At 44.5% G+C, this 21,318-nt stretch overlaps 1 protein-coding gene across 1 annotated transcript in view; it reads left to right on the forward strand.

Moving 5' to 3' along the window:
• LOC139050427 (small subunit processome component 20 homolog) overlaps positions 1 to 21,318 on the forward strand; it is an 80,138-nt gene that overhangs the window by 16,012 nt on the left and 42,808 nt on the right. The window contains exons 19-37 of the mRNA XM_070526791.1: positions 252 to 402; positions 2,011 to 2,236; positions 2,801 to 3,064; positions 3,165 to 3,255; positions 5,235 to 5,320; positions 5,422 to 5,550; positions 6,511 to 6,677; positions 7,078 to 7,156; positions 7,405 to 7,600; positions 9,656 to 9,733; positions 9,820 to 9,902; positions 10,816 to 11,066; positions 13,008 to 13,152; positions 13,839 to 13,929; positions 14,076 to 14,149; positions 15,291 to 15,414; positions 15,957 to 16,115; positions 18,303 to 18,461; positions 19,477 to 19,617. Of these exons, the coding sequence (XP_070382892.1) occupies positions 252 to 402; positions 2,011 to 2,236; positions 2,801 to 3,064; positions 3,165 to 3,255; positions 5,235 to 5,320; positions 5,422 to 5,550; positions 6,511 to 6,677; positions 7,078 to 7,156; positions 7,405 to 7,600; positions 9,656 to 9,733; positions 9,820 to 9,902; positions 10,816 to 11,066; positions 13,008 to 13,152; positions 13,839 to 13,929; positions 14,076 to 14,149; positions 15,291 to 15,414; positions 15,957 to 16,115; positions 18,303 to 18,461; positions 19,477 to 19,617 (2,694 nt within the window). The remainder of the gene's footprint in view (positions 1 to 251; positions 403 to 2,010; positions 2,237 to 2,800; positions 3,065 to 3,164; positions 3,256 to 5,234; positions 5,321 to 5,421; positions 5,551 to 6,510; positions 6,678 to 7,077; positions 7,157 to 7,404; positions 7,601 to 9,655; positions 9,734 to 9,819; positions 9,903 to 10,815; positions 11,067 to 13,007; positions 13,153 to 13,838; positions 13,930 to 14,075; positions 14,150 to 15,290; positions 15,415 to 15,956; positions 16,116 to 18,302; positions 18,462 to 19,476; positions 19,618 to 21,318) is intronic.

Below are 21,318 nucleotides of genomic sequence, written 5' to 3' on the forward strand. Positions count from 1 at the left end.
TATGGCATCATTTCAAAAAAATTTTTGTGGCTGTGTGTTCGTCATAGACTGGTGCTCAGCTGTCACCATGTAACAAAATTTCAAGCTCAGGTTGGTTTTGTTTAAAATATACACTTTAGCCAGGCTGGTTTCCGAGTGGTGGCCTTTTGATCTAATGTAATGTCATAATGTCTAATTGACGACACAATGTTAGTTATTGGTAGTTACTAGCTAGTTACAGCTGAGCTAACTGTTGCTCTGGTGCTTTTCAGGCTCCTGTGCACTACCTGCTGGGCACCCTCCTCGTCAACTTCCAGCTGCTCTGGAAACCGTGCCAGGAAATCCTTGCCAGTCACGCCAGCGCCGACGGCCCCTTCTGGAGCACGCTGGTGCAGCACTTGACCATTGTGTATGACAAGATAGGTCAGTCGTAGCTTTGAGTACCTGGTGTGTTCACTTGGATTGGCTTGGTCCTTTGGTGTCCCAATGATGACATGCACAATAGGGAAACGTGCACACAAGCACTGATACCGTGTTCGCTTGCCCCCTCCGTCTATTTAGCATAATATTAAGTCTGGCAGAGGCAGTGGATTGCAACACATGTTGTAACTCGCAACTGAAAGCTTTCATAGGAAAGTACGGAATACTTATAAGCTAACGTTGTAGACGAGTTTGGTAGTTAGCTGCCTTTGTGTGTGTAAGGCTTGGGCTTCACGGCCAACTCCCTATTGCTCGCCTTGTATGGCCGGGCTCCAGTGGTACCAGGACGAGCAGAAACACGACAGCACGCACCATTCTATAACAATCACAGCAGCGTTTATTGCTACCAGAGTATTTTGTTGGAAGCTGGCTAGTCATGGCTGAGATGTTTGCCGGGGTCGTGCGACTTTCAAGGTCAGGGCGGCCACAAAGGATAGGAACGTGATGTTTGCTTGGGGTCTTTCTGTTGTTGTGGCTCGCAATTTTCTCTCTGTTCGGTGTTCACTGGTTGCACCAATTCTACACTTCTGCTTTGTTTGTGTTCGGTCCAACGGGTGCGGGGCTCCGCGTCCATGCGACGCTCTGTGTTTACAATTGGTTTGCAAGTGGGTTGCACCACCTTGGGGAAAACCGTCTGGCTCCCTGCACAGGAAGAGAGAAAGAAGATGTCTGCTGTCCTCGCTTGCCCCCCTTTGCTTTTGTGGCACACGTAGGAGTGCTGGAAAATATGAACCTTCATAATTCGCACAACATTCACTCAAAACAGTCACTGTACCAACTTTTGATTATCTACATGTCTTACTGTTACTCCTGATTTGCACGTCCTCTCTCGATTACTGTTTATTCTTATTTTGAAACAGCACATTTAATGATTTGACTGTCATCCTTATGCTCAAGGCACAGAAGGAGATGATTAGATTACTATTTGTGCATGTATGAAACTGCAACCTAACCTAACCTCATAAGCTCATGTGAATGGAAATAAAGGCACGCCAATAATTAACAAACAGTTACATTCTAGTCATCTCATGAAAGCAATTTGCCACAGCTGCTGGCACAAAGTGAACCTCTAGAAATGATATTGTTTTGTGTGCTGCGTGTTTTCTTAGCCCTTGCAAACAGTGGACACAACACACGTAAGCACATACATTTATTGGTCGTAGTACACAATAATGCCGGGGAGCTGATATGCAAGGATTAGTTTTTTGATAAGGCTATGCTAAGAAACTGAGGCTGTTCGACTCACTACCTAATGATGCTGAGCGAATGTTTGCCCATTGTCGTAGTGGGGTCTTACTTTTGTCCTTCAGTGCTTCATAAACTGATGATGACGAAATTGATGACCACTGTAGCATGTCTGCCTGTCATGTAGCATAACCTGCATTAATGTCTGTGTGCATCTGCTTATTGTGCCCTGCATTATTCTGCAGGTTGCACTTTCTTGTGGGGTTGCTTGCCTTCATTGCATACTACAAATTTCTCATGTGCCATTTTCCTTGCATGCAGTGAAACTGGTCATCAGTTAGCTTGAAATTGTTATTGCTTTTGCAGAAACTTCTGTCCCTGCGGCATCCGAAGACCAAAGTGGTGTTGACAGTTTGGCCAATGAGGGACTTGCCGGCGTCTTTGACGAAGCGCAGGAGGCGGCCACCAAATTGGCCGACAAACCGGACTACGTCAACCACCGCCACTTGCTGTGGAATGCGGCCGAACAGTTCGCCGGAGTCGCGGAGAGACGCAGCAGGGATGTCGTGGCCTTCTTTTATCGATTTCTAGAGTGAGTGATTTTGTGTCTCTCTTGTGCACAGTTTCGCATGTGAAATTTTGAGTCCGCTCACCAAGGTTGATGGGTTCAACACCATCGGGGCATTTGTGGACCAGTGTTCTTGTGGCCCATTGCATGCATCGGAGCACTAATTGTGCTGACTGGCCTTGACGAGTTGCACATTATAGTTTTTTTTAGAGATCATGGAGGGAGCTCTCAAAGGTTCTGGGTGCAATGATGCATGCAATAAGTGTAATTTTAATTTCTGTTGATATCTGCCACCTCGAATCTGCTAGGCTGTTGGTATCACCGTTTTGTCTTTCTGTTATCATGGTGCAGTAGCAAGCATATTAGCATGACTGTTTTGATGTTTATCAGTTGACTGTGAGGCCACTTGCTAAGTTAATATCACTTGTAGACAGGAAGAGTGTAATGTAGCCAGCCTATTCAGGAGCCTTTGACGTTGCACCAATCTGTTGGCTACATGTGGTAAATGTCAAAAGATTATCAGCTTCGATGTTCCTTGCATAATCTCTGAAATCTCACTGCCCGATTGCCCTTGTCACTCTGTTCCAGGAAGGAGTTCTGGCCAAACATGCAGATCGCACCGCATCACGACATACGGAAACCAGAAGACACTCCTGCTTTACCTGCTGACGGTGCAGAGAACAAACCAGAGAAGCCTGAGGAGGCCAGCGTCATCATCGTAGGCGTAGATGAGCCTCAGGATGATGCAGAAGATGACGAAAATGCAGACGACGAAAATGCAGACGACAGGGAGGACGTGCCGATCGAGGAGACCCAGCACATACCTTCGCGAGCGAGGCTGAAACTTGTCAGGTAACAGCCTCTATGTGTACCCTGGCACTTTTGATGTGACATTTTTGAGCACCAAGTCGAATGAAGGAACTCTGTCCTTTCTCTGTTTTGCTGATTACAGGAGCCTATGTGACCACCTGAGGCTTTTGTCCAAGTTCTCCAACCCACGAGCAGTTTCGAAGCATGAGCTCCTTTACGAGACGTACCTTGATGTGAGTCTTTCTATTCTGGCATTTCACTGGTGGGTTTTGTTAAGTGTAATTGGAGCTCCTGGCCAAAGTGTGAGGCCGCAGTAGTGAAGTGTTTGAATCATTGGGATCGTTAAGCAGGAGGCATGTGGTGGAATTTGTGTGATCTGATTCGGTGCACTTGTGTGAACAATAGCATCCGATAAGTTTCTGACAGATTCCGACAGATTAAGTTCCAACAGGGAAGAGCTAGGCTAATTTAATATTGTTCTACCTAAAAAGACATGGATTAGCAAAAGGAGCATAACAGGACAGAGTCTAGTGCAGGTCCTGTTGTTTTTTTCATTTGTCGGAGCCCTTGAATTCTAGTGCAGCGTTCGGCTTCTAAACATCAGCAGCCATCTTTCTCACGGGCTCTCATTCAAGCACCCTGCAAGTGCTGTCACCAGCATATTGTGTTTCGGCACTGAACAGGGTTGGCGATGCAATAACACCTCGTTAATATGCAGTTGGCGGGGAACGTGGATACTAATCAACCGACATTGGTAGATGAGCGACTATAGGCTTACCGGCTTGAAAAACGCGTTAATTCTCACTAAAATAGACACGCAGACAAGTTTTATTTGCCAGCAGGCCGTAAAGATTATGTGATTTTCACTTATTAGCGAGGATGGCATCCTCGAATTCGGCAGGGCAGCGAGCCACTTTCTCCATCAGGCCCCGCTTCTCTGGGGATGCCCTCATGATGGTCAGTGCACTAGCAGCATCAGATACGGAAGGGCCATCATCTACGTCATCGTCATGGATGACGACGTGAAAGCGCTAGAAGCTATGGGAGCAGGAGAAAGTCATGGCTACCATGTTCTGACATCACTATCTGTGGCGGCTGAAGTCCGGGAGAGGTCCGTGTGCCACAATTTCTCTATGGCCACAAAAATTCTGCCTGACGGAACATGCTAGGCATGCTCACCAGGTGTTGTGAGGAGCAGTGTCATTCTTGTGGCAGTGTGCATAAAAAGAGTATGAATCGTTTCTAAATGCATATCTGAAGCTTCTTTTTTTTTCTAATTGCTTGGAAATTAACAACAAATTATAGAACAGAAACCTTTTATTGTAATTTCTGTGTAACAAACACATTTATCGAGTCTGGCAACACTGGCAGCTAAGTGGTGAACATGCAGCAGGTGCCCACCTCTTTTTTTTTTTTTGCTCCATGTAGCCCAAGCTATAGAGTTTCTTACAATTGCTAGATGAAACTGTGGTGCTAGTGCTTACGGTAGCTGCAGGCAGAGTGATACAGCCAGCACGGGAATGATGGGTAGTCCGTGGATTTTCCTAAACTTCGTCCTTCTGGCTTTAAGCGGCCTCGTAACTTCGCTAACTGGTCGTCTTCAAGACAGCACTGGGTTATAAATAACTGAATAAACATGATCAAAATTGTCTGACGGCAGGACTCAAACGCATGACCATTAGTACAGAAGTCTGATATTGAAACCATTACGCCACAGATGCATGGACATGCAGAGCCACTGCAATTAGCAGCGATTAGGCACGTTCGCAGAGTCTTATTGCCTTTTGCATTAAAAAAAAGTATAGATTGCTTTGAAATTTAGTTCAATGAAGGCAGATAAAGCATAATAAAAGAAGCTACAAGCACGAAGATCAGACAAATCCATGTACTAACTTTCCACGGTGGTAGAACGATCGCAGCACCAGAGTTAGCTCTAGTGATTATTGTAGGGAACTCCATGGCCCAAGCCATCGAGCAGTCGGTGTTGTGCTGCTGTTTCTGCCACGTAAAGTTTCTCTCAAAAGTTCGTCATGAAAGTTCGCTCCATGTAGACTGGCCTTAGCAAGTTTGAGAGTGTTCATCAACCACCGTGCATTTCATTTTAGGATGTGCTAGAAATCCTAGTTATTCTTTGTTAAATCTAAGCTATACTGAAACTTTAACAGCCATGAACCTCAAGTGATTGACTTTTCTGATAATCTTCTCTTAACAGCTGCTGACGTTTAGAGATCCAGAAGTCCAGAAACTTGCATTTGCCTGTATTGCCAGCTATGGCCAGAAGTTTCTGACCCCCTACAGGTGAGCATATTCTTTGTGAGGTTCTAGTACGGCCGGCTATTGCTACATGGTCGATTTAAAGGTTGACTCGAGTTCTTTCTTTCCTTGTCGTCTTGGTGCAGGGAGAACTTTGAAAGACTTCTGGATGAGGCCAGCTTTCGTTCAGAAGTTGTTCTCTTCAATGTTGATGACGGTGGAGAAGGAGCAGTACGGGCGGAGCACCGAACAGATGTCATTCCAGTCCTGATGAGGTAAGGGTTGAACCGTTAACATCAAAACCACGTTTTTTTTTTGTTGCCTGTGGATGGGAGTATGTCTCTGAAAACTTTGTTTACATTGTAGAAAACGGAACAGATGTGGAAGACAGGCCACATAGCACAGCTTCAGCGTTTAGTATTTTGTGTATTATTCTCTCGTGTTCCAAACTTTTAAAATGCAAGAAATAGAGGAAAGAAACAGAAGCAGCAGGATGACATTTCTCTGTCTTTCATCTTTTTGTTACCCTCTTAAAATTTCAAAGATGAATGCCAACCAACCAGCCCGTCTGTCCATTTTACTCCATTCTTTCATGTCTGTTTTGAGTGGTTGTCATTGCGAGTAATCTTCGACAGTGCATGTTTACTCTTAGAATGGTTTGTGACAGTCGGCTCTGGAAACGCAGCAAGCAGAATCACCAAATGTCAGTTGATTGCGAAGTTAAAGAGCAGTGGAATGCATGACACAACACTGGAGTGACTTGGAACTGCTTGATTTTTTTTTTACATGTCAGCTTCCTCTGTTTTTTCATAGGTTTTGAACAGTAACAGTTAACAGAAGAATGACAGGTACAATTACATTGGGGATTGGATGTGCTATCTGTCATACCGTCGGGTGCATCCAACATGTTTCCTACAAGTTCCATCAATCGGAGCAGCCTTTCAGACTTGTTGCATGTTGTGACCGACGCCTCATCGTACCGCACGTCTCCTGCTTATTATTTTACTGTCCTGTGCTCTTTGCTAAGGCATTGTGGTCTCGCCTCACTTGTTTCAGTTGACCTTTGCTTTGTACATTTGAGTGACCTTGTTACTGAACGACGTGTTGGCTGCAGTTCTTGAACAACCTCCTTTAACGTTTGGTTTTTGTTTTTGCTCCTCAAGGATGTTTCTCTTGCCCTCCTGTGTAGGCACCTTTTGTGCGGTTTCAGCAGTGTTGTTGGCGTCTTTGTTTAGGGTGCTCTACGGCAAGATGCACATGCGCTCTGGTTCGGCGACTGGAGGCAAGAGCAGCTTCAGCAATCGCCAGGGTACCGTGCTGCGGTTCCTGGCGAGTTGCCAAGAGTCTGAACTCGGTGCATTCATGGACCTCGAGCTGGCAACCTTGAAGCAGTACCTGTCGGGTAAGCCTTGCAGTGTGCGCAATGTTTGCGTGCGACCTCTCAGTGTGCTTGCTCGTCAGCAGCCGCGATGGCATGCTTTAGCAGTGCTTTGTCAAACCTTCTTGTGCCCAACATGCTTTGTAGGGCTTCACTTATTAGGTCTGCATTTGTGAAGCTGCTGGGAAGAGAGAAGACAAAGCGAGGGAGGGTGGGAAGGTTAAAACCAGATGCTCGGTCAACTGGATGAGCGTCTGGTTTGCTACCCTGCACGGGTGTAAGAGAAAGAGGGAATAGAAAAGGGAGAGAGGAGCACTGAGCAGACCCTGCAACATAGCAATGTAGCATACAGCCTAGCAACATCAGTAGGCTGTTGTGCGTGGTGGGCAGGCTTGAACATAGAGGCATTTATTCATTTATGCAGATGGTATTATGGACACTGTGAACAACATACGGGACAACCTGGATCTTTCCAAAGTGGTGCCCGTTCGTCGCCTTCATGGGTAAGGCTCTCGAAGCATCCTACTTTCTCTAAGCTTTGATACTCCGAGACTGCCTTATTTGCTTACTTTTTCTTTTTTCTTTTGCTAACTTACTCCTCCATTCCTCACAATCTCCTTCCTGTGTGCCTCATTCACGGTACAATTGACGTGCTCTTGCTAACGCCCAGTTTCACAGAGGGGCCATATTGTTTAAGAGTAACTTAGTTACGTGCACTGCATTATAAAGTATAAATGTGTGCCTTGTGCAGCACGTTAGGCACAGTGGAGAACATGCTGCGGCACCTGGGGGCTCTGACACCCGGCCTGCTGCCCACACTGCTCAAGCTACTGGTCGCCGTGGCCACCTACGCTGGAGCTATCCTCTTGCAGAAGGACCGGGTGGTGCGTGCCGTGATCGGCAACACGCGAGTCCTGAGGTCGCGGGCCATCGGCCTCGTTTCTCAGGTCTGTGGCACCCCAGTGCTTAGTTAACAGAGGTGTGGTCACTTTGTGGACGCAAGGGGAATGCCGACACTTTCTTTATTCCCACCTGGGAGTTAAAATGTGTAACTCTTGTCCTTTTGATTTTGGCCGGAATGCAAATGCTTCAAAAACATTTGCTGATGACTGGAGCTTACTGTTGTTGAGTGGTTGTATCTTGTTTCAAACAGTATTCACGGGTTGACCATTGACATAGGTCGTACTTCTCTGTGCTGCGCATAAGACTTGGTCAACCAAGTTGCCAGCATTTATGTCGGACAACATGGATATCGTTTTTGATACTGCTAGTGACACTGTCCGTTGCTAGTACTGCCATGCAAAGTTGTTACAGTGTAGAAAGTCATACATGCTCGCAGCAGTTGTTTATCATGAAGCATCCTCTGAAAAGTGGGACTTCGAAATTTTGTTTTATTATGTTGCATCACATGACAGATCAACTGACTCGCAAAACTTTGATAGATGACTCCGATTGTACAGCCAGGCAATGACGGCACCCCCTCATGTTCTCATCTCTTCTGCTTCAGTCCGTAGCCATGCGAAAGTCTCAATGACACCATTCTCCAATGCAATAGCTTGCTTGGTATAGTTTTGCATGCTGTGCTTTGCATTCATCGTTGCTTGGCAACTGGTAGTGTGTCCATGTAGAGAACTGTAGCAGTTTTATGCCTGGAATGGATGAAGCAGAGATGATGTGTGCATGTATGCATAAGTTCGTCAGCACGTTTGCATAGGTTGTTTGTCAGTTGTAATTTTGGCCGATTAGAAAGATTTTTTTCTTTTTTGTTCACGGTGCCCTGCAAGTGATGATTCTCGCACCCCTGAAGCCGCCCTTCGTGAGACGAGGCTTCGGCCTTGTCTACGCGATAAAGAGTTACACATGTTACTGAGCAAATTGAAGCTGCTGGTGAATCTTGGTGTCCCGACCTTGAGCTTCAAGCGGGGCGTTGTAAACACCAGCACACAGTGCACTTAGCTGCAGCATCCCTCCATGCATTTAGTGGCCAGCCCGCCTGTGAGACTGGTCGGCAGCCTGGATCTGAGGAGGCTACAGCGACAGCTTGGAAACAAGCACTTGTAACCCTACGGGCTCTTTGATGGCATCCTTTAGTAATCTGATGCAGGGCACTCGTGACAGAGAAACGAAAGGTCGTGATTGAAGTGACATGGCAGGGATACAGGAAGGTTCGCTAGTTAGATCCTCTTCATCTGGAACGCAAAGAGCATGAAAAACAAGGTAGGCGGCAGGTATGCTTAGCTTCCTGGGCATTGACTGTACTTTTGACTTTACTTTTGACAAATTACAAAATTGTTACAAATTTCAGTGGTTAGGTTTTTTTTCCGCTACACGTGTGTGAAAACTAAATGCTATTGACCTTTGCTGCAGTGCCAGGTTGAACTGTTAGGGCTAGGGACGTGCAAATATTCGAAACTTTCGAATAACGAATTTGATTCCTCTTGGATTCAGTCTTCGAGTCAAAGTCACTATTTGTAAGTGTGAATATTTTTCGAATACCTTTAGAATATTTCAAAATGCTGACTGTGCCCAAACACATAAAAATATAAAATACATAGACATAAAACATGAGAACTTCCTAGTGGAGCAAGCTACGTCACTTGGGTAGCCATACTTTACAGGCTGTACGGCATTCATTCACACCCTCTGAAGAGCCCTGTGCATGCGAAGAGACTACTTCTTTGCTCCTAATGCTCCATTTGTGCTTTTAATAAACAACGCTTCATAATGCATGACATTTCGATGACATTTGAAATAAACCAATTAATTGCGAGTCCTGTCATTGATGTCATCTTGTTCTTCATGCTCTTCGTATTCAGCATAATGGCACAGCGATCTTGTTTACAGTTGCAGAGAGATTAGCTTGGGGTTTTGCAGCTGGGTTCTGAGAGCCTAACTGCCAATACAGTAAACTGATACGCAATAAGAGTGGTTTTTTGAGTCGAAACTAATTATTTTCCCTTGTCCTCCCATTTTTCTTTCTCTTCTTTTTACTGCCATTTCAGTTCTTTGAACGGTTTGACACGTACGAATTCACGTCATCTGAGATAGACGCCATTTTCGAGTCAGCTGTGTGGCCTCAGGTGAGCATTCTTGTGAGATTTGCTCTAAACTCTAAGCAGTGTGTCTCAGTGCTTTGACGATCTTGGTCTCCCCGTTTGTCCTGCAGTTGCCTCATTTGGCTGAGTTGGCTGGGAAGCAGAAGCCCAACCCTCTGCTCAAGTTCTTCCTCGCACTGAGCCGGAATCCCAGGCAAGAGTTTCATGTGACTCCATGTAGAATACGTGCAAGCAAACTGAAATGGGGGCCTTTAAGGAATAAAACTGAACTGAACTGAAACTCTGTCAGAAGGGTGACAGGAGATGGCGGCTTGAAGTGGTCAACTCGGTGGGCCAACAAGGGGAAGCCTTGGTATTTTTACAGGCAAAGATGGACTACATCATACTATTGCAGAAAAAGTGATAGTCCAAATTTAATAAGTTTCAAAACTTGGCCGCAACAGCTCTATTGTGAAAAAAATTTAAACAGAATGCATCCTTTTGGAAAGATCGTCTATGCTAATGTGATTTGTAATATGATTATGGGAAATTCATTATTGGTAGAGATTGTAATTATGTTTACATCATGTAATTGTCGAGTTGAAGTTTTCTGTTGAGCACATAACTAGTCACACATGCCCAGAGATCCAAGTTGTCTGCTTGGCAAGACTAGCCAGCACACCCTAGCAGACAACTTGGATCAGATAGATAAACAGACGGATTGAATCTAAGAATGCTAGATAACAAATACTTTGGAATCACTGATGTAATGCTGATGTGCCTGCACTGGGGTTCTGACATGGAAAAAAGAAAGATAATCGAAGCTTGGCCTTAAAAATTTTGTCTTCTAGTAAACAGTTTCTTAGCACAAAAATAACGAGAATTCAGTTTTTAAGAATATGGTAAAACCTCACCTAACAAAGTCGCATCCTGCCTAAAAATATCTTCATTATATCTGATAATTTTTTATATCTGTGTTTATTATAGTGTGATTCTACTGTACTTTTTCAGTCCAAACTTGTGTAGTGTTTCTCTTTATTGTACTTCTAAAGAGATGTTGCAGGAAGCATAGCCTTCTCATGATTCTCTCTTTTTAAAAATTTTTTTGTGGTTGCTTGCTTCGACAGGTATTTTGTGCTTTTTGCCAAATACAAGGCTGATGACCCGAGCACGTCTCCGCTACCGTGTCTCATCTCACTCATGGGCAACTCAGACATTTCACCGTCTATCCTCAAGGTGCTCCTCACGATCATCGACAACATTTTGACACTCCAGGAAAGTGATGACGATGATATGGAAGATCGCAAGCGTGTGCCACCACTGGTGGTGTCGCACTGCTTTGACGTTGAGGCACGGCGCTCTACTGCTGGCTTGCCCGGTGAGTGATGGCAGCAGTAGTTTTGGTGGTGGTGGCAGCAATCATAGTAATATTAATAGTAGTAGTAGTACCAGCAGTGGCAGTAGTAGTAGTACCAGCAGTGGCAGTAGTAGCAGTACCAGCAATGGCAGTAGTATTACCAGCAGTGGCAACAATAGTAGTACCAGTGATGGCAGCAGTAGTACCAGCAGTGGTAATAGTAGCAGTGCCAGCAGTGGCAGTAGTAGTAGTACCAGCAGTGGCAGCAGTAGTAGTACCAGTGATGGCAGCAGTAGTACCAGCAGTGGTAGTAGTAGCAGTGCCAGCAGTGGTAGTAGTAGCAGTGCCAGCAGTGGCAGTGTAGGAGTGAAAGTAATAGTACCATCACTGGCAATTTCAGCAGTGGCAGTAGTAGTTGTAACAGCAGTAAGTAGCAGTATCAGCAGTGGCAGTATTAGTACTAGTAGCAGTACCAGCAGTGGCAGTAGTAGTAGCAGTATCATCAGAGACAGTAGTAGTATCAAAGCATTGACAGCAGCAGTAGTAATAGTAGTGTGCAGCCAACCACAAAATTTGACGGAACACAAGATCTGAGAAAAGCCTGAATATATGCGCCTCGCAGTGCAGCCTAGTATTTGTATTTACAACCTCTACTAGTACATGTGAACAACGTTATGATGTTCGGTTTTACTGACTACTGTTAGAGGCTGCTCGGAAATTAAATGTTTTCTGAGATCTCGTGGTCCGTAAACTTTTGTGGTTAACTGTACAAGCAGTGACAGTAGTAGTAGTAGTAGTAGTAGTAGTAGTAGTAGTAGTAGTAGTAGTAGTAGTAGTAGTAGTAGTAGTAGTAGTAGTGGTGGTAGTAGCAGCAGATGTGCAATGAAAAAATGGTTTTGTTAGCATAGCATTTTTCATGAGGAAGGAGTTTCTGTTCTAAATTTTGGGTACTTAAATGAAATAATGAATTCACATTTTGCAAAGTGTACTGTAACAGAAATAGCCTGTCAGCTAAGTTCAAATCTTGCCAAAGTGATATCTTGTGTTTAGCTTGGTTGCATTGATATAGTAGACTTCCATGATACATGATTGGTTGGGACAATTATTAAGCATCCCATGCAAGCCAGCAACATGCCAATTTCAGTGTGACATTGAAAATCTTGTTCAGTACAGAACTGGTGTTCTCTTCTTAGAGTAGGGTTTTAAAGGAATACTAAATACACTCCTGTGAAAAGTTATCAAAAAGCGTGCTTGGCATTGTAAACCTTGGGTAAGCAAACCTCCAAAGATTTCAGCAGGTCCAAATGTAAACTAATGCTTTGCAAAGTCAGGCTTTGAAGAATTGGCTGGCAACTGTATTTGTACTCTTTTCAGATCAGTAGAAAAACTATGAAGTTTTTGCTGTTAATGCTAAACAGTCATAGTCGAGTGCTAAATATGGGCAGCTTAAAATACTTTCGTAGAAGTTCGCAGGTTGCAGAGTCCTGGCACAATGAGTTGTTTTTTGTATGAAGCCACAGCAGAGAGAAAGAAGAAAAATTTGGATGAGAGCTCGAGATATTAGCCTAGTCAAGTGCCGGATATGCTAGTCGAGATGATTAGAGTGAATTAGGAGAGAATGAACTAATTGGGAAATTGAAAGAACTTTAATAACACTCATTTGTAGAGAAAAAAAAAAGAATGCTGCAAGATGCAAATAGGTTGAGTCCTACAAGACTTGATTAAGTCTTGTGCCTCTCAGTGCCTTTGTCTCACTTAAAACAGAAGTACAGTAAGTAAAATTTTCTCCCAGGCTCCCAGAGTATTTTGCAGTTCAAGGCATGCATCTCGATATAAAGGTTCAGCTCTCTTCTTTAAAAAGTCATTTAAGCTGCATTTAACAGTTCCGTTATGGTACTGTATATTGTATAAGTTTGCCCTAAATGAATAATAAAATGCCATTTTGCTTTTGCTTTGCTGCAGAAAAATCGGATGATGATGTCAACTATGGGGCACTGTTGATGTTGCCATACGTTCCCCACATACTGCACAAGCTGAAATCCATTGTGGAAAGCGCCGTGCGTACCCAGAAGCCCCTGTCACCTGTCGAGCTGAACATCTTGCTCAGGCAAGTGCTGTCGCCTTGAATGTCTTGGATAAGCACAGTTTTGCTTGATCAGTTGCCTGAACTCATTTTCGTAGTTGCCATTGCCAAGCTGGCACAAAAACGTTTATTTATTAATAAATTTTTTTGCCTAATCTCAACTACACCTCATTGTGTATTGGCATAAAGCTCCCATTCTCAGGACTGCAAACTTCGTTATTATACAGCAATGTCCGACTGCCGATAGTCGTACGCTAAAGTTGTATCTCTCAAAGCATTGGTTGTAAGTTGCGAAAATTATGAACCGTATCAACATTAAATGTGTTAATATGCCTACTCGGAAGCCGTGTGACATCTAGCCTTTAAAGTTCAGTTTGTGCTTCATTGACAGCTAATTAGCATTGCCTTGGCACTCTTTGGCGACACATCATCCTTGGGCCAATAACATCCAATGATAATTATCATCATGCCCACTCGGACTGCAAAGCGCTTTTCGTATGCGGCCATTTGTGGCGTGTTTCTCGTTATCAGCAATACACCTTTGATGAAAAACGTCTGAAAAGCACATCAAGTATGCCGTGTAAAAGAGTTCTGAGCACAAGTTATGAACTTGTGCTGTTATTTATTTATTTATTAAATGTTTTAATTAAATGTTAAGGAGTGTTTAATGTTAAGGAGGATCAAGGAATGTTCTTGCTTCTTTTTTTCAGGATAAGTGGGCTGCTGACAAACTCGCAACAGTGTGCTGAGTTGGCGAAGCTTTTCGTCGTCGGATTTAAGAAGCTTCGAAGCCAAGCTCAGGTAACTGAAGCAAGAAAAGTTCTGTTTTTGTTTTCTTTGCTGTCGTGCAGCCATGCATGAGGGTAAAGATACATGGAAGTCACAGTCGTGTTCATCATAGCTGTAGCCAAAGAGTTTGTCAGTGATTCTTTTCTCTTTTGTTTCAGGATTCCGACCAGCAAAAGCTGGCAACTGTCCTCAACTTGGCGAAGGTTGCAGACAATCCAGACCAACTGTTGGGGTATGATAGCGAATCTTCACATTCGCAATAAGACTACCTATTTCGCACTTGGTTAGTTCATTACGATAAAGAAGTGAACTATGTGAGCCGACCAAGGTTTCTTCATATCTACAAGTCACCAAACATCAACCATGAGGGCGTTGTGCTTTGAGCATAGGTTCTTTCCACCTGTGCACCAATACTTTCAAATGCAACTTTTTTGCCCACATGATTGAACATGGGAGTTTATTGCCTGGTGAAGTTAGATCATTTCCTCTATCCTTACTGCTGCCTCAGTTTATAGATTACTTGGGTGATGCATGTGTAATTTGTGCTAAATCACTTTTTTTCGTGTGGGTGGATCTACATACGTCACTCATTTTATTACCCAATCACCTTCTTTGGTAATGTACTTCTGCTGGGTGCTGGGTGTGACATACTGGTAGCCCTAAAGATATAAAAAGAGGACCCTGTTACCTCCTACTGTGACCCTGCCTGGCAGTTGACGCGCTAGACAGCTCAGTGGCTACGGCGTTATCCCAAGCCCTAGGTGACTGGTTCAGTGCCCGGCTCTGACGGCCACGTTTTGATGGGGACGAAATGCAAGAACACTTGTACACTTAGAATCAGGTGCAGATCAAAGAGCCCCGGGTGGTCGAAAATAATCCGGAGCTCTCCTCTGCGGTAGCCCCAGTGATCCTTCGGGCGTTAAACCTAATGAATAAATGAATGAATCAGTCAGTTAATGAACAAATCAATCAGATAGAGATGAACATTTGTAACAGAGTTGTAGCAGTAGAGTACCCACAGTGGTGGGTAAGCGGCTGTGGTTTTGCATTGCTAAGTATGAAGTCGCAAGATCTTATCCTGGTCGCGGCAGCGGCATTTCGGTGGGAGCGAAATGCAAAAACACCTGTGTCTTTTGCATCGGGGGCAATGCTAAAGATCCCCAGGTGGTTCAAATTTCCGGAGTCCCTTGCTACGGTGTGTCTCATAATCATATTGTGGTTTTGGCACATAAAACCCAAGAATGTAATGTAGTGGTAGAGGTGTAGTGATGGAGTTGTAACATTTTCTTTAGGAAATCTGTGTGCTACCAGTGCCCTGTTTACACTTGCTGGCATATTGAGTGCGGCCAAGTCAACTTTTATTTCTTTTCCAGGTACACCGCCACCCTTTTCTCGAGTCTTGCCAGTCACCAGTCGAGGCGTCTCTTGTGTGACATCTATGCCGTCGTGGCCGAACGGGTCCCGCGTTTTGCCGAACTGGCATCGTTTATCGCCAAGGTTAGTGGGCAGCTTGCACAGCAGTCGTTTCACAGAATAAAGAATCCCTCCTGAATCCTTGTAAAAATTTGCTTTCCATTGCTATGCAGTTGCGCTGGCATTATCATCGTCATTAATGACAGCATGAAGTTGGGCTATTTGATTTATAAATAGCATGGCAAACAGCGCAGACGACAGGATAAGAAAGCGACACAGTGCAAGCATGCCGTCTTTCTTTTCTTATCATCTGCACTGTCCGCCATTGTATTCATAAACCAGCAAGCCCAATTTTCTACTCTTGTGCAGTTTATTCCACATTGAGGCTCTTTTACCCAACAGGCTTGCTTCCTGCACTGAATTATGGGTTCTTCTTCAACACGACTTACCTCTTTAATCTGCCTAGTCGACTGGGCTTGTCTTATCATGTCGTTCATGACTACATTTACAAAAATACACCACCCCTGCTCTTCCCAACTCTGATACTGCATTGTTAAGTTTTTCGTAGTCTTTCATCTTGCTTTTTTTTTCTTTTCACTTATTAAAAATGTTTTTTTTTTTTTCAGGTGAACTCTTGGAATCCAAGGTTTGCAGAGGAACCAAATTACCAGACGAGGCTTGAGGGATTCAAGATGGCGGCACCCTTGGTGCTGGGACAGAAAGAAGAACCAGACGTCCGCATCGTGCTGGCCGTCATCTACAACTGCACATTCACCATTCGAGCTGTGAGAGCAACTCATTGATTGTAGTTACAGCATGGCACTTTGTATTTCATCATAATTGTGATCATTACTATCACCAGCCTCCGTTTATGAAATCCATTGCAGGACTGAGGCATTCCCATGAAGGCAGAATGCAAAATAAGTAGGCCAAACTCCCTTATGTATGTGATAGCATACTGAGATCATGATTGCAATGTTTCAACAACTGCGCGTGCAAGTGTCATGGGTGACCTTGCACACACTGATCTATCGAAGTGATGTTTCTATCTTTCGCATGTCTTACAAACTTGTGATTTTGTGCACGCTGTATGAACTTGCATACGCTGAAACAGACCTCGAGCTTTCTGCTAGGTACCTCCGAAGTTGAAGTTCGCCCTTAATCTTATAATAAAATAATCCGGGTTATAAAATTAACCTGGAGCAAGTGCCAGGACATCATGATGTTGGACTGACTACATGATCCCGTTCAGCATCACGACGCCTTGAATGTATGCCCCTGGGAAACAATTTTTGAAGAGGTCCGTAAAAAAAGCTGTAGAAAGAAACCCCAGTTACCATGTTTACTCCATTTTAACGTGTCTTCAATTGTAATGCGCACCGGTTTTCCGTGACCCCACCAAAAAAGGCAAAGAAACGCCCTCAATTGTAACGCGCACTCGTTTGCCATGACGTAAAAAGAAAAGTCCTTTACAGCATCGCATACCTCATCCCTTACAGAAATGCTACGTTCTCTCATTTGGAAAAACTCCCGATGCACTAAAGTTGCGATAAATAAAAAAAATTGCAGTTTTGTCCGAAAGGCAAAGCATCAATTGTGAAAGCAAATTAGCAGACAGCTATACGAAAAGTAAAGGTAGTAGTTTTTTCAGCCGCATAAACTTTTAAACATTCGATTAGTAACTAGATTAACAATCATGGTGTCATGCATACAAGCAAACATGAACACATCTCGCAATTCTTTATCACAACGCTGGAGTGAGGAAGTGCGGTAGCAGGAGCGAGCGTATTGACCTTTGTGCAGCCTCTCGCTTCAACGCGAACTAAGTGATGAGAACACAGCATGTTGCGCCTAGATGCGTAGACTGTCTCCATCGTAGATTGCTTTCAAGATGGGGGCTGCGCGGCCCCGCCTATGGAGCAGCAGCCGGAGCAGAATGCCTCTCCTGTTTGTGCTAGTCCCACGTGAGAGTTTTGGGAACTCCGAACGCCCGTGATGCGGCCTGATTTCTGTCCATCTCCGCATACGTGATCACTTTCCTTTTAATTGCAGCATTGTGATGAACTCTGTGTGTCTTCGCAGTCATCACTTCCATGCTGATAGAGCAAATGCAGAAAACGGGAAAATGGATTGTGGACTAACATAAGCCCATGTACTACAGCACATGGAGGAAGCTACGGCAGTTAGGCTCGAAGCACGTACGAGGCGGCCATTTTGAAATTCCAATGGCGCTATAGTAATGCATGTTTAGGGTCTTACTCGATTCTAACGCGCATGAAATTTTTGGACCCATTTTATCGGGAAAAAAAGTGTGCGTTAGATTCGAGTAAATACGATATATGGTGTACTAGGGACCATGCGAAAATGTATTATAATCCGACCAACAAAAATCATGTCTAGAAGACATGGTTTCGCACTAAAGAATTGTGAAGAGCTTTAATTTAAGCAGTAGGTTAATCATTTGCATGACCCCAAAAACAAAAACTGCTCCAAAAGTAAATGCAAAATGAATACTGCATTGACAGGTGCCAATCGTGCTTTATTGGAGAGATTTAGCATGCTGTGTACTGAGCTCCGCACCCACCATCGTGCCAAAATGTTCTTTTCTCATCTGCAAGCTTGGTTAGTTTCTTATAGACTGCCTTAGATATAGACTTCCTTATAGCGCATGTCACTATGGGGAGTTTGCCGGGGCTCCACTTATCTCTCCTAAAACCTGGGTAGTCTCAAAATTGGGGGACATACGACCGAGTTACCACTATTAGTAATTTATTTAGGGCACTCTAGGGGTTTTCAGTATTCTTTCTATGCCTTTAAGGTTAATGAAAACAAGAAAGTTAAAAGCGTTGTCAATGCTGTTCTCACCATATGCTCGGAATCGATCCTCTACTATAGTGTATTTTGGTGTTAGGCTCAAGGAATCGATTCTGCGTGCACAAATACAGTACATGTTTTTCTGCTGTTGGACCCAGGTGGATGATCTTGCTCTCAGGGACGCCGCGTCCCATGCCCTGGCTCAGATGGGCCCCGTGTTCCAGACCTGGCTGACAGAGGACAGGGCAGCCTACGAGAAGTGCGTCACCGAGGCTCTGATGGGCGAAGTTCGTCAGGGGCTGCGTGGCAAGTCAGAGGTAAGGTCTCAACTGAGATGCTGTTGCCAAAAACATTTGCTGCATTTGGATTTTCAGTGAACAGCTGTGAACATCCATCATTACAAAAACAGCAGAGAGTACAGGGTAAAAGGAAGTACATGACATAATGCTAGTTTGTCTCCGAACTGTGGCGTCCTGCCACATGAGAGAGATAATCGGATCCCCCTCTCGAGTGATTGCTCATCACGCCAGCAACTATTTTTTTGCAGACTGGCGGATGAAAGAGCATGTATAGGGAGAGTGTAGAATGTGATGTGGATGACAGGCTGCGGCTGTGTCCTTCACCTCGATTTGAAGTGCCTCCTGTGCTATTCGTGAAGTCTTTGGCCTAAACCACTTCTCCGTTACAGCTGCCTTCTCAGCCATTGATTGGCCAGCTTTCCTATTTCTATCTGAGCCACATCTTTGCTTGCACGTGGCGGTAAATGTGGATATGTAGTGGTGCACTCAAGCTCTCTGATTTCTTTGTGTTTTTGAAACAGCTTGGGTAAAGTTAACTTTTTGAAACAGTCTATTTCACAGGATTGGGGAGTAAAGCTCAGCCATTCACTGTTTGCAAATAGATCAGCAGACATGGGCACATTACCCGCCATGGTTGCTCAGTGGCTATGGTGTTAGGCTGCTGAGCACGAGGTCGTGGGATCGAATCCCGGCCACGGCGGCCACATTTCGATGGGGGCGAAATGCGAAAACACCCGTGTACTTAGATTTAGGTGCACGTTAAAGAACCCCAGGTGGTCAAAATTTCCGGAGTCCCCCACTACGGCGTGCCTCATAATCAGAAAGTGGTTTTGGCACGTGAAACCCCATATATTATTATTATTAGACATTGGGCACATGTTTGAACATATTTTTTTTTTTCTTGAGCGAATTCAGTCTCAATAAATTCAGCATAATATAGCGTGATACTCCAAGAGCGTTTTGAGGTGCACTGGTTCTTGGATTTGCTGCCAAGTGGTAGAACCGAGAGCCCTGTTTCTTTTCTGCCTGACAGCCCAGCCGCGTGGAATTTGTGCGTGTGCTGTCCCAACTGTTGCAACACTGTAGCGAGCACCCATCCCTGACTGGACTGAGCCAGCTGTGCTGCAGGCAGGACGTGGAGCTTGACTTCTGGGAGAACCTCTGTCACATACAGGTATGGCGTGTGCCTTTGACACCCGATTCGACTGAGAAAATATTGTTGTGAGAATGCAACCAAACAGTGAATTGAAAAGGAGCGACCAGGACAGACGAGGCTCTAAGGTTTTATGTTTTGTATTTTTATTTCCTCCGTGTTCTTGTGCTGATGCCTTGTCGCCTCGAGCTGCCACCGAGCCTGACTCTCATAATCATTGAACTTCTTTAGCTGGTTTTGAAGGCAGAAAGAGAATAATATACTTAAATGATGGCTTGAGGCCTGTTTGGGTAATCATGCCACTGTGTTTTCAGCTAAGCCGTTTCGATGCAATGTAGATTAGGTGCTGAAGGTGCCAGAAAAAGAGGCTTTCCACAATCAAAGTACTTCTTGCAATTTTCGTGATCTGATCCCTGCTTTACTCTGAGGAAAGCTCAAAGGTAGTGTCCTGAAGCTATTGTTGCCAGACTTGCCATTGCTGGTTTCGTTCTAAACGGAGGCAGCCACATTTAGATGTGGCCTATAGTACCTATAGAAATACTGGAGTGCAGAGATTTCGACGCACGTGAACGGACTGTAGACTAAATACCTGCCACTGTGGATCAGTCACTATGGTGCTGAGCACAAGTCTGCAAGTTCAATTCCTAGCCCCATGTGTGGAATTCAAGAAAACTTGCAGAAGTGGCCAACAAACACTGCAATGACGAACTAATTGCCTCATGGACAGTGGTGTAGTGGGCATTGGCTTGGAATGTAAATACTTTTGCCATCTTAGTTTTATGGAAGCAATAGTTTTCTTCACTTGGACACTCCAAGACTCTTTTGCTTTGGTAATAGATGGCACCAGTTGATATCGCAGTAGGACAGATATGTCAGCCATGCTAAGTTTGCCTGACAAGTTAGGTTCGCCTGGCAAGTTAGCCTCACAGTCATCTAAAAAGGATTTAACGTATAACTTTGCACCACTGACTTGTGTTGCCCTGCAAGTGATGATTATCGCACCCCTGAAGCCGCCCATCGTCGGACAATAAAATGTCTGCACGATAAAGAGCCACATAGTACTGAGCGAATTTTGTGATCTGTTGGTGAATCTTGATGCCCTCGCATTGAGCTGAACGCAGGGCATTGTAAACACCAGCACACACTGCACTCGGCTGTGGCGTCTTTTTGTGCACTTGACGCTCGACCTGCATCGAGACGAGTTGGCAGGCCGGGTCCAATAGCGCCGCAGCGACAGCTTGGAAACGAGCACTCGTAACCTACGGGCTCTTTGATGGCATTCTTTAGTAATCTGATGCAGGGTACTCATGCATAGGAAGTGGTGCAACGTGAGTGGGTAACCTTTGTCACTAGTTAGAGATGCAACTTTTGGACACCTTAAATGTAAAGGGATGTTTAATTTCCGAGAGTTGCTGCCTTTGTCAGTCTTTTGTATTTCAAGTGTAATCCACTTCGAATGTGTAAGTCAACATGGACTGTTAATACCATTACAGAAATCTTGCAGCGTTTGTTTCATGCCAAGAAAAGACTTAGTTTAAACATATTCAGATTTATTCTGAAAAGAGTGCACAGGTGCGCTCTCTTCGGTGCAGCATATCAATACAGTCAACGTTCGATATTTAGGACCACGAAAACGTCCGAAAAATCGGGCAGTCTGAAAGAACCGAATGCATGTCTTTTACTGCCCCCAAAGGCTCAAATCACCACAGGCACTTACGAAAT

Source organism: Dermacentor albipictus, chromosome 10 (assembly GCF_038994185.2).
Source record: "Dermacentor albipictus isolate Rhodes 1998 colony chromosome 10, USDA_Dalb.pri_finalv2, whole genome shotgun sequence".
Lineage (NCBI taxonomy): Eukaryota > Metazoa > Arthropoda > Arachnida > Ixodida > Ixodidae > Dermacentor > Dermacentor albipictus.